This window comes from Bombina bombina, chromosome 4 (genome assembly GCF_027579735.1).
Source record: "Bombina bombina isolate aBomBom1 chromosome 4, aBomBom1.pri, whole genome shotgun sequence".
NCBI lineage: Eukaryota > Metazoa > Chordata > Amphibia > Anura > Bombinatoridae > Bombina > Bombina bombina.
Genome location: NC_069502.1, coordinates 344,385,166 through 344,397,830, shown reverse-complemented (window position 1 = coordinate 344,397,830; position 12,665 = coordinate 344,385,166). Strand labels below are relative to the sequence as shown.

Genomic DNA, 12,665 nt, shown 5'->3' with positions numbered 1-12,665 from the left:
CTGGAATATCCCTTATAGCTTTATATGTCCGTTTTCTTCACTGCCTTTTATTTATTTATTTTGCAGATTGACAAAGTTCAGTACATAAATTCAATTAAAGACCTTCCATCAAAGGAATCTAGAATGGCTCATATCCAGCTGCTCAGTGGAAATTTTCAAGATGCTGAGGCAATTCTGCTGCAGACTGGTCTGATATACCAAGCCATCCAGCTCAACATTGACTATTATAACTGGGAGAGGTAAAAATGTTTTTACTAGCAGCATCTGTACATCCATATAGTAGGGTCTTTTTTTTATTGTGTTTAGTTTTCTTGTGAATATAAGGTGGATACATTATGCCTATATAATTAAAAGGACACTAAACATTCACTTTTGTTTTACTTTATACTGTACTAAATATGGGGGTGGTGTTTCCATTGCTGGTTTCTAATTTTGCTCAATATGGATGGCTAAGAGCAGATAGCAGTATGTAAAAGATGTCGCCCATAACCTGTGTGTGTTTTTTTTGTTTTGTTTGGTGGGGGTTTCACTGAAATGACAGCAGCAGGTACAGACAACCACAGACCGTAACAGCCTCCCTATTGACAAAGAGAATCCTTGCTCAGTTAAACTGGATGGACTAGAGACACATGTGCTGTATCCTGCACTTTAATAAAAAAACTAAATCACAAGTGCTATCAAGTGAGCATCAGTATCATGAAAGTAGTAGCTGGTGTGGCCTGTGATCAGTTATGCCTCCTGCTGACATTTGAGTTAAAAAAAACTGCCTCTGCCTGTGGGTGGCCATGTGGGCTAAGTAGTGAAGTTCCCACCTGGGTTTAAAAAGTATTTGGATTTATTTCTATTGCTTTTGGCTCATGTTTAGTGTCTCCTTAAAGGGAGACATGTTTAGTGTCTCCTTTAAAGGGATACCAAAATTATTATTGTTAAAAAAACTAGATACCGCTTTTAATACACATTCCCCAGCTTTGCACAATCAACATTGTTATATTAAAGGGACAGTCTAGTCCAAAATAAACTTTCATAAGTCAGATAGGGCATGCAATTCTAAACAACTTTCCAACTTACTTTTATCATCAATTTTGCTTTGTTTTCTTGCTATTCTTAGTTGAAAGCTAAACCAAGGTAGACTAATTTGCTAATTTTTTAGCCCTTGAGGGCCACCTCTTATCTGAATTCATTTTGAGAGTTTTTCACAACTAGAGGGTGTTAGTTCATGTGTGCTACAGAGATAACATTGCGGTCACGCACGTGGAGTTACATAGGAGTCAGCGCTGATTGGCTAAAGTGCATGTCTGTCAAAGAACTGAAATAAGGGGGCAGTTTGCAGAGGCTTAGATACAAGGTAATCACAGAGGTAAAAACTATATTAATATAACTGGGGAATAGGTAACAAAGGGATTTGTCTATCTTTTTAAACAAAAATTCTGGTGTAGACTGTTCCTTTAATATACTTTATAACATTTAAACCTCTATATTTCTGCCTCTTTCTAAGCCACTACAGACAGCCTCTTATCACATGCTTTTTTTAATTAGCTTTTCACAACAAGAGACTGCTAGCTCTTGTGGGCCATATAGATAACATTGTGATCACGGCTGTGGAGTTTTGGCTGACACTGCACTAATTAGCTAAAATGCAAGTCAATAGATTAATAAATAAATAGTCGAATGATCAGAGGGCTGTCAAAAAAAGTTTTTAACAACAACTTTTATCATAGAGTTTATTACAGGAAAACTGACCAATCATACTCTCTGTTCAGGCCTTTAGGGGGTCATACACCCTAACTCATGAATCCAAAACATTTCTTTTTGTTTTAGAATATTTTCCCTGTTTACTCCACTTATTTGAGGATTTACATTATCTATTACTTGCCATCTCAATTGGCTGATTTAATGAGGTTCACTATGAACGTAGAATCACATGTGTAGTATTCCTTAATTTCATATTTTTTACCTTTTCTAGGATGAAAAAATAGCTTTCCCTTAATCATTGAGCTGCAGCTCATACAGCCCAAACAGGGATAGCATTCTAAATTCTTTTTATTTAAGAATACCTGTCTATCCTTCTTCTTTGAACCCACATCTGTATTGATTAATTAATCCCTGAGATTTTTCACCCTCTTATATGCCATAAGTGGGGGAATTTTAAGGATCTTCATATCTTTATTACACTCTGTCAATATGTGCCAATGCTTTGTTACAATACAGGATATTTCCTCACTGTTAGGGCTATATTGCGTGACCATGACCAATCTATCATCACTTGTTCCTTTCTTTCATGTAATTGGCAAGGGTCCATGAGCTAGTGACGTATGGGATGTACAATCCTACCAGGAGGGGCAAAGTTTACCAAACCTCAAAATGCCTATAAATACACCCCTCATCACACCCACAATTCAGTTTTACAAACTTTGCCTCCCTATGGAGGTGGTAAAGTAAGTTTGTGCTTGATTTTTCTTCTATTATAAGCACTTCTCAGCATATTGAAGCCCAATTCCTCTCAGAGTACAGTGTTTGTCATAGGGATGTGGAGTATCGCCTATTGATTTTATGGATTTCCTCGCAGGAAATCTTTTCAAAGGTTCTCGGTTATCGGTCGTAGGGATTTATCTCCTACCTCCCTTTTCAGATCGATGATATACTCTTATATACCATTACCTCTGCTGATACTTTTTCAGTACTGGTTTGGCTATCTGCTATATGTGGATGGGTGTCTTTCGGTAAGTATGTTTTCATTATTTAAGACACTCTCAGCTATGGTTTGGCACTTTATGTATTAATATAAAGTTTTAAATATATGTATTTACTTATATTTGCTATGAGTCAGGTCGATGTATATTTCCTATTGCAGACTGTCCGTTTCAGTTTGGGAAGCATGTTTTAGGAAGTTATTTTTTTTTACCTGGGGTATAGTCCTTTTCTTCTGTTAAGTGTGATCAGTCCACGGGTCATCATTACTTGTGGGATATTATCTGCTCCCCTACAGGAAGTGCAAGAGGATTCACCCAGCAGAGTTGCTATATAGCTCCTCCCCTCTACGTCACCCCCAGTCATTCTCTTGCACCCAGCAACTAGATAGGTCGTGTGAGAGGACTATGGTGATTATACTTAGTTTTATATCTTCAATCAAAAGTTTGTTATTTTACAATAGCACCGGAGTGTGTTATTGCCTCTCTGGCAGAGTTTGAAGAAGAATCTACCAGAGTTTTTACTATGATTTTAGCCGGAGTAGTTAAGATCATATTGCTGTTCTCGGCCATCTGAGGAGTGAGGTAAACTTCAGATCAGGGGACAGCGGGCAGATGAATCTGCATAGAGGTATGTAGCAGTTTTTATTTTCTGACAATGGAATTGATGAGAAAATCCTGCCATACCGATATAATGTCATGTATGTATACTTTACACTTCAGTATTCTGGGAATGGTACTTCACTAGAATTACACTGTAAGAAAGACATAAAGCTGTTTAATAACTAGAGATTATGTTTAACGTTTTTGCTGGAATGTAAAATCGTTTTCATTTACTGAGGTACTGAGTGAATAAATGTTTGGGCACTATTTTTCCACTTGGCAGTTGCTTAAATCTGTTTTTTCTGTCAGTTTCTGTTCTCCCTCACTGCTGTGTGTGTGGGGGAGGGGCGCTGTTACTATGCATCAAATATTTTCTCTCAGCAGAGCTGTGAGAATTATAGTTTGACTGAGATAAAAACGTTTATTCTGTAATTTGTTTCCTGCTTTCAGAAATTGTTATCTTTGCTAATGGGATTAAACCTTTGCTAAAGTTGTGTTGTTTAATTGCTGAGGGGAACAATCCTTTGCTAAAACTGTATATTCTGACAAAGATTGATGCTATAACTTAATTATTTTAACTGTTATAATTTTTTTCTGTGCTTCTTAAAGGCACAGTTCGTTTTCATATTATTTGTAAATTACTTTGAAAAGTATTTTCAAGTTGCTGTTTATTTGCTAGTGTGTTAAACATGTCTGATTCAGAGGAATATCTCTGTGCTATATGTGTTAATGCCAAAGTGGAGCCCAATAGAAATTTATGTACTAAATGTATTGATGCTACTTTAAAAAACAGTCAATCTGTACAAATTGAACATATTTCACCAAACAACGAGGGGAGAGTTATGCCGACTAACTCGCCTCACGTGTCAGTACCTGCATCTCCCGCTCAGGAGGTGCGTGATATTGTAGCGCCGAGTACATCTGGGCGGCCATTACAAATCACATTACAAGATATGGCTACTGTTATGACTGAAGTTTTGGCTAAACTACCAGAACTAAGAGGTAAACGTGATCACTCTGGGGTGAGAACAGAGTGCGCGGATAATGCAAGGGCCATGTCTGATACTGCGTCACAGTTTGCAGAACGTGAAGACGGAGAGCTTCATTCTGTGGGTGACGGTTCTGATCCAAATAAACTGGACTCAGACATTTCAAATTTTAAATTTAAGCTTGAGAACCTCCGTGTGTTACTAGGGGAGGTATTAGCGGCTCTGAATGATTGTAACACAGTTGCAATCCCAGAGAAAATGTGTAGATTGGATAAATATTTTGCGGTACCGACGAGTACTGACGTTTTTCCTATACCTAAGAGACTTACTGACATTGTTACTAAGGAGTGGGATAGACCCGGTGTGCCTTTCTCACCCCCTCCTATATTCAGAAAGATGTTTCCAATAGACGCCGCCACACGGGACTTATGGCAAATGGTCCCTAAGGTGGAGGGAGCAGTTTCTACTTTAGCAAGCGTACCACTATCCCAGTGGAGGATAGCTGTGCTTTTTCAGATCCAATGGATAAAAAATTAGAGGGTTACCTTAAGAAAATGTTTGTTCAACAAGGGTTTATATTGCAACCTCTTGCATGTATTGCGCCTGTCACGGCTGCAGCAGCATTTTGGTTTGAGTCTCTGGAAGAGACACTTCAATCATCCACACTAGATGACATCACACACAAACTTAAATTCCTTAAGTTAGCTAATTCATTTATTTCAGATGCCGTAATACATTTAACTAAACTTGCGGCTAAAAATTCAGGATTCGCCATTCAGGCACGCAGAGCTCTGTGGCTGAAATCCTGGTCAGCTGATGTTACGTCTAAATCTAAATTGCTTAATATTCCTTTCAAAGGGCAGACCTTATTCGGGCCCGGCTTGAAAGAGATTATTGCTGACATTACAGGAGGTAAAGGTCATGCCCTGCCTCAGGACAAGGCCAAAGCCAAGGCTAGACAGTCCAATTTTCGTTCCTTTCGTAATTTCAAAGCAGGAGCAGCATCAACTTCCTCTGCACCAAAACAGGAAGGAGCTGTTGCTCGCTACAGACAAGGCTGGAAACCTAACCAGTCCTGGAACAGGGGCAAACAGGCCAGAAAACCTGCTGCTACCCCTAAGACAGCATGAATTGAGGGCCCCCGATCCGGGACCGGATCTAGTGGGGGGCAGACTTTCCCTCTTCGCCCAGGCTTGGGCAAGAGATGTTCAGGATCCCTGGGCGTTAGAGATCATATCTCAGGGATACCTTCTGGACTTCAAATCCTCTCCCCCAAGAGGGAGATTTCATCTGTCAAGGTTGTCAACAAACCTAACAAAGAAGGAAGCGTTTCTACGCTGCGTACAAGATCTTTTATTAATGGGAGTGATCCATCCAGTTCCGCGGTTGGAACAAGGACAAGGGTTTTACTCAAATCTGTTTGTAGTTCCCAAAAAAGAGGGAACCTTCAGGCCAATCTTGGATTTAAAGATCCTAAACAAATTCCTAAGAGTTCCATCGTTCAAGATGGAAACTATTCGAACAATTTTGCCCATGATCCAAGAGGGTCAGTACATGACCACAGTGGATTTAAAGGATGCTTACCTTCACATACCGATTCACAAAAGCCATTACCGGTATCTAAGGTTTGCCTTTTTAGACAGGCATTACCAGTTTGTAGCTCTTCCATTCGGACTGGCTACGGCTCCAAGAATCTTCACAAAGGTTCTGGGCACTCTTCTGGCGGTACTAAGACCGCGAGGAATTTCAGTAGCTCCGTACTTAGACGACATACTGATACAAGCTTCAAGCCTTCAAACTGCCAAATCTCATACAGAGATAGTACTGGCATTTCTAAGGTCGCATGGATGGAAAGTGAACGAAGAGAAAAGTTCTCTCTTTCCACTCACAAGAGTTCCCTTCCTGGGGACTCTGATAGATTCTGTAGAAATGAAGATTTACCTGACAGAGGACAGGTTAACAAAACTTCAAAGTGCATGCCGTGTCCTTCATTCTATTCAACACCCGTCAGTAGCTCAATGCATGGAGGTAATCGGACTAATGGTAGCAGCAATGGACATAGTTCCTTTTGCACGCCTACATCTCAGACCACTGCAACTGTGCATGCTAAGTCAGTGGAATGGGGATTACTCAGATTTGTCCCCCACTCTAAATCTGAATCAAGAGACCAGAAATTCTCTTCTATGGTGGCTTTATCGGCCACATCTGGCCAGGGGAATGCCATTCAGCAGGCCAGACTGGTCAATTGTAACAACAGACGCCAGCCTACTAGGTTGGGGCGCTGTCTGGAATTCTCTGAAGGCTCAGGGACTATGGAATCAGGAGGAGAGTCTTCTTCCAATAAACATTCTGGAATTGAGAGCAGTCCTCAATGCTCTTCTGGCTTGACCCCAGTTAACAACTCGGGGGTTCATCAGGTTCCAGTCGGACAACATCACGACTGTAGCTTATATCAACCATCAGGGAGGGACAAGAAGCTCCCTAGCAATGATGGAAGTATCGAAGATAATTCGCTGGGCAGAGTCTCACTCTTGCCACCTGTCTGCAATCCACATCCCGGGAGTGGAGAACTGGGAGGCGGATTTCTTAAGTCGTCAGACTTTTCATCCGGGGGAGTGGGAACTTCATCCAGAGGTCTTTGCCCAAATACTTCGACGTTGGGGCAAACCAGAGATAGATCTCATGGCGTCTCGACAGAACGCCAAGCTTCCGCGCTACGGGTCCAGATCCAGGGATCCGGGAGCGGTCCTGATAGATGCCTTGACAGCACCATGGACCTTCAGGATGGCTTATGTGTTTCCACCTTTCCCGATGCTTCCTCGATTGATTGCCAGAATCAAACAGGAGAAAGCATCAGTGATTCTAATAGCGCCTGCATGGCCACGCAGGACTTGGTATACAGATCTGGTGGACATGTCATTCTGTCCACCTTGGTCGTTACCTCTGAAACAGGACCTTCTGATTCAGGGTCCTTTCAAACATCAAAATCTAACTTCTCTGAAGCTGACTGCTTGGAAATTGAACGCTTGATCTTATCAAAGCGTGGTTTTTCTGAGTCAGTTATTGATACCTTAATACAGGCTAGGAAGCCTGTTACCAGAAAGATTTACCATAAAATATGACGTAAATACCTATATTGGTGCGAATCCAAAGGTTACTCTTGGAGTAAGGTTAGGATTCCTAGGATATTGTCTTTTCTACAAGAAGGTTTAGAAAAGGGGTTATCCGCTAGTTCCTTAAAGGGACAGATCTCAGCTCTGTCCATTCTGTTACACAAGCGTCTGTCAGAAGTTCCAGACGTTCAGGCTTTTTGTCAGGCTTTGGCCAGGATTAAACCTGTGTTTAAAGCTGTGGCTCCACCATGGAGTTTAAACCTTGTTCTTAACGTTTTACAGGGTGTTCCGTTTGAACCCCTTCATTCCATTGTTATAAAGTTGTTATCTTGGAAAGTTCTATTTTTAATGGCTATTTCCTCAGCTCAAAGAGTCTCTGAGTTATCAGCCTTACATTGTGATTCTCCTTATTTGATTTTTCACTCGGATAAGGTAGTTCTGCGTACTAAACCTGGGTTCTTACCTAAGGTAGTCACTAACAGGAATATCAATCAGGAGATTGTTGTTCCATCCTTGTGCCCAAATCCTTCTTCGAGGAAGGAACGTCTTTTGCACAATCTGGATGTAGTTCGTGCCCTTAAATTTTATTTACAGGCAACTAAAGATTTTCGACAAACGTCTTCCCTGTTTGTCGTTTACTCTGGTCAGAGGAGAGGTCAAAAAGCTTCTGCTACCTCTCTCTCTTTTTGGCTTCGTAGCATAATTCGTTTAGCTTATGAGACTGCTGGACAGCAGCCTCCTGAAAGAATTACAGCTCATTCCACTAGAGCTGTGGCTTCCACTTGGGCCTTTAAGAATGAGGCCTCTGTTGAACAGATTTGCAAGGCTGCAACTTGGTCTTCGCTTCATACTTTTTCCAAATTTTACAAATTTGACACTTTTGCTTCCTCGGAGGCTATTTTTGGGAGAAAGGTTCTTCAGGCAGTGGTTCCTTCTGTATAAAGAGCCTGCCTATCCCTCCCGTCATCCGTGTACTTTTGCTTTGGTATTGGTATCCCACAAGTAATGATGACCCGTGGACTGATCACACTTAACAGAAGAAAACATAATTTATGCTTACCTGATAAATTCCTTTCTTCTGTAGTGTGATCAGTCCACGGCCCGCCCTGTTTTTTAAGGCAGGTAAATATTTTTTAAATTATACTCCAGTCACCACTACACCCTTGGCTTCTCCTTTCTCGTTGGTCCTTGGTCGAATGACTGGAGGTGACGTAGAGGGGAGGAGCTATATAGCAACTCTGCTGGGTGAATCCTCTTGCACTTCCTGTAGGGGAGCAGATAATATCCCACAAGTAATGATGACCCGTGGACTGATCACACTACAGAAGAAAGGAATTTATCAGGTAAGCATAAATTATGTTTTTTTCAAATTGACTGTTTTTCTTTAAATTTCGCTGGCAAAATTAGGCTCGCGAAGTCGCACAATGCTGTTATTTATTGCGTCATTTATGGCGAGAATTTTTTTTTGCCGTGAAGATACGTCTTTGATGACGCAAGTTCGTCATTTCCAGCGTCTTAGTTGACGCCAGGTTTCCTTGCACGAGGTTGCGTCTGTTATGACGCGAGTTGCGTCATTTCCGGATGTTGTTGGCGCCCAAAAATTTTTCAACTTCCTTTTGCGTTGTGCGTCATACTTTATTTTTTACCCCACTTGCTATGTGCCTCTTGCTTTCTATATGCTCAGAGGGCTGTGCGGTTTGCATTTTTTCCCATTCCTGAAACTGCCATATAAGGAAATTGTAAATTTTGCTTTAATCTTGTTTTTTATTTTAGATTTTACAAGATGTCTCAATCTGATCCTGTCTCAGAAGCAACTATTGAAACCCTGCTGCCTGATCACAGTTCTACCAAAGCTAAGTGCATCTGCACCAAAGCTAAGTGCATTAGCTGAGATTATATCTCCAGCTGTAGTATGTAATAGTTGTCATGATAAGCTTTTGCATGCAGAAAACGTTTCTATCAGTACTAGTACAGTTTCTGTTGTTCCTTCAACATCTAATGTACATGATATCCCTGTTGATATGAAAAATTATATGGCTGATGCGATACAGAAGGCTTTGTCTGCTATTCCGCTTTCTCATAAAGTAAAAGGTCTTTTAAAAGTTCTCATAAAATTGATGAAATTTCTAATGACCGACAACATACTGAAATATCCTCCTCTAATGAGGATCTCTCTAATTCAGAAGTTCCTACCTCAGACATTGACACTGACAAATCTACTTATCTTTTCAAGATTGAGTATATTCGTTCCTTGTTAAAAGAAGTGTTGGTTACTTTGGATATTGAGGAGTCTAGTCCTCTTGATATCAAAACTAGTAAACATTTAAATTCTGTTTATAAACCTCCTGTGGTTACTCCTGAGGTTCTTCCAGTTCCTGATGCTATTTCTGATGTGATTGCTAAGGAATGGATTAAGCCTGGTACTTCTTTCATTCCTTCTAGGTTTAAAAGGTTGTAGCCTTTGCCAGTGGCTAGATTAGAGTTTTGGGATAAAGTCACCAAAGTTGATGGGACTATTTCTACTCTTGCCAAACGTACTACTATTCCTATGGAAGACAGTACTTCTTTTAAAGATCCTTTAAATAGGAAACTTGAATCTTATCTAAGGAAAGCTTATTTATATTCTGGCTATATTCTCAGGCCTGCCATTTCTATGGCTGATGTTGCGGCTGCATCAACCTTTTGGTTGGATTACTTAGTAAAACAAACCAAAGCAAAAAAAAAAAAAAAAAACGTGAAAAAACGTGTATTGGATAACTTAGCGCAACAGGAAACCGATTCTGATTTGTCTAGCATTGTTCGTTTGCTTCAACATGCTAATCATTTTATCTGTGATGCTATTTTTGATATCATCAAAATTTATGTTAAATCTATGTCCAAAGTAGCAATTTATTTGGTTCTCAGTTGGATTCAATTATTTTGACTCGGGATAAAAGATCTAAGGGTAAATCTAAAGCTTCTAATCGTTTTCGTTCTTTTCGACAGAATAAGGAACAGAAAACCAATCCTTCCCCTAAAGACTCTGGTTCCAATTGGAAACCTTCTTCAAGTTGGAATAAATCCAAGCCTTTTAAGAAACCAAATCCAGCCCCCAAGTCTGCATGAAGGTGCGGCCCTCTATCCAGTTCAGCTGGTGGGGGACAGATTTAAATTATTCCAAGACATATGGGTAGATTATGTTAAAAATCTGTGGATTCAGAGTATTGTCTCTCAAGGGTATCGAATAGGATTCAGAGTAAGACCTCCTGTGAGAAGATTCTTTCTCTCTCACGTTACAGCAAATCCGGTGAAGGCTCAGGCTTTTCTGAAGTGTGTTTCAGATCTAGAGCTTTCAGGTGTAATAATTCCAGTTCCGTTTCAGGAACAGGGTCTGGGGTATTATTCAAATCTATTCATTGTCCCAAAGAAAGAAAATTAATTCAGGCCAGTTCTGGATCTGAAGTTTTTGAATCGTTTTGTAAGAGTCCCAACTTTCAAGATGGTGACTATGAAGACGATTTAGCCTTTTGTTCAGCAAGGTCATTATGTGTCCATGATAGACTTACAGGAGACATATCTTCACATTCCGATTCATCCAGATCACTATCGGTTTTTGAGATTCTCTTTTCTAGACAAGCATTACCAATTTGTCGCTCTTCCATTTGGCCTAGCAACAGCTCCAAGGATCTTGAAGGTTCTCGGTGCCCTTCTATCTGTAATCAGAGAACAAGGTATTGTGGTGTTTCCTTATTTGGACGATAACTTGGTACTAGCTCAGTCTTTACATTTAGCTGAATCTCACACAAATCAACTAGTGTTGTTTCTTCAAAGACATGGTTGGAGGATCAATTTACCAAAGAGTTTCTTGATTCCTCAGACAAGGGTCACCTTTTTAGGTTTCCAGATAGATTCAGTGTCCATGACTCTATCCTTAACAGACAAGAGACAAATTAAATTGGTTTAAGCTTGTCAAAACCTTCATTCTCAATCAATCCCTTCAGTGGCAATGTGCATGGAAGTTTTAGGTCTCATGACTGCAGCATCGGACGCAATCCCCTTTGCTCATTTTCATATGAGACCTCTACAGATTTGTATGCTGAATCAATAGTGCAGGGATTATACTTGGATATCACAATTGATATACTTAAATCCCAACATTCAACTCTCTCTGACTTGGTGGTTAGACCATTATTGTATAGTTCAAGGGGCTTCTTTTGTTCATCCTACCTGGACTGTGATCACAACAGATGCAAGTCTTTCAGGTTGGGGAGCTGTCTGGGGATCTCTGACAGCACAAGGGGTTTGGAAACCTCAAGAGGCGAGGTTACCAATCAATATTTTAGAATGCCATGCTATTTTCAGGGCTCTTCAAGTTTGGCCTCTGTTGAAGAGAGAACCATTCATTTGTTTTCAGATGGACAATATCACAACTGTGGCATTTGTCAATCATCAGGGTGGGACTCGCAGTCCCCTAGCTATGAAAGAAGTATCTTGGATACTTTCTTGGGCGGAATCCAGCTCTGGTCTAATTTCAGTGGTGCATATCTCAGGTGTAGACAATTGGGAAGCAGATTATCTCAGCCGTCAGACCTTACATGCGGGAGAGTGGTCTCTCCATCCAGATGTATTTTGTCAGATTGTACAGATGTGGGGTCTTCCAGAAATAGATCTGATGGCTTCTCATCTAAACAAGAAACTTCCCAGGAACCTATCCAGGTCCAGGGATCCTCAGGCGGAGATGGTGGATGCTTTAGCAGATCCTTGGTTTTACCAACCTGCTTATATATTTCCGCCTCTAGTTCTTCTTCCAAGAGTGATCTCCAAGATCATCATGGAACAATCATGTGTATTTCTGATATCATCAGCGTGGCCTCACAGGTTTTGGTATGCGGATCTTGTCCGGATGTCCAGTTGCCAGCTTTGGCCACTTCCTTTAAGACCAGACCTGTCTCAAGGGCCGTTTTTCCATCAGGATCTCAAATCGTTAAATTTGAAGGTATGGAAATTGAACGCTTAGTGCTTACTCATAGAGGCTTCTCTGACTCAGTGATAAATACTATGCTACAGGCTCAATTTATTATCGAGTTTGGAAGACCTATATTTTATGGTGGTGTTCTCATAAATTCTCCTGGCATTCTTTTAGAATTCCTAGAATTTTACAGTTTCTTCAGGATGGTTTGGATAAAGGTTTGTCTGCAAGTACTTTGAAGGGACAAATATCTGCTCTTTCTGTTTTATTTCATAGAAAGATTGCTAAGCTTCCTGATATTCACTGTTTTGTTCAGGCTTTGGTT

The 12,665-nt window shown here is 40.5% G+C and overlaps 1 protein-coding gene across 1 annotated transcript in view; it reads left to right on the top strand.

The window, feature by feature from the left end:
* The window catches only part of IFT80 (intraflagellar transport 80), a 674,979-nt gene that overhangs the window by 604,052 nt on the left and 58,262 nt on the right, over positions 1-12,665 (top strand). Inside the window, exon 16 of the mRNA XM_053711799.1 lies at positions 67-239. Coding sequence (XP_053567774.1) covers positions 67-239 — 173 coding nt within the window. The remainder of the gene's footprint in view (positions 1-66; positions 240-12,665) is intronic.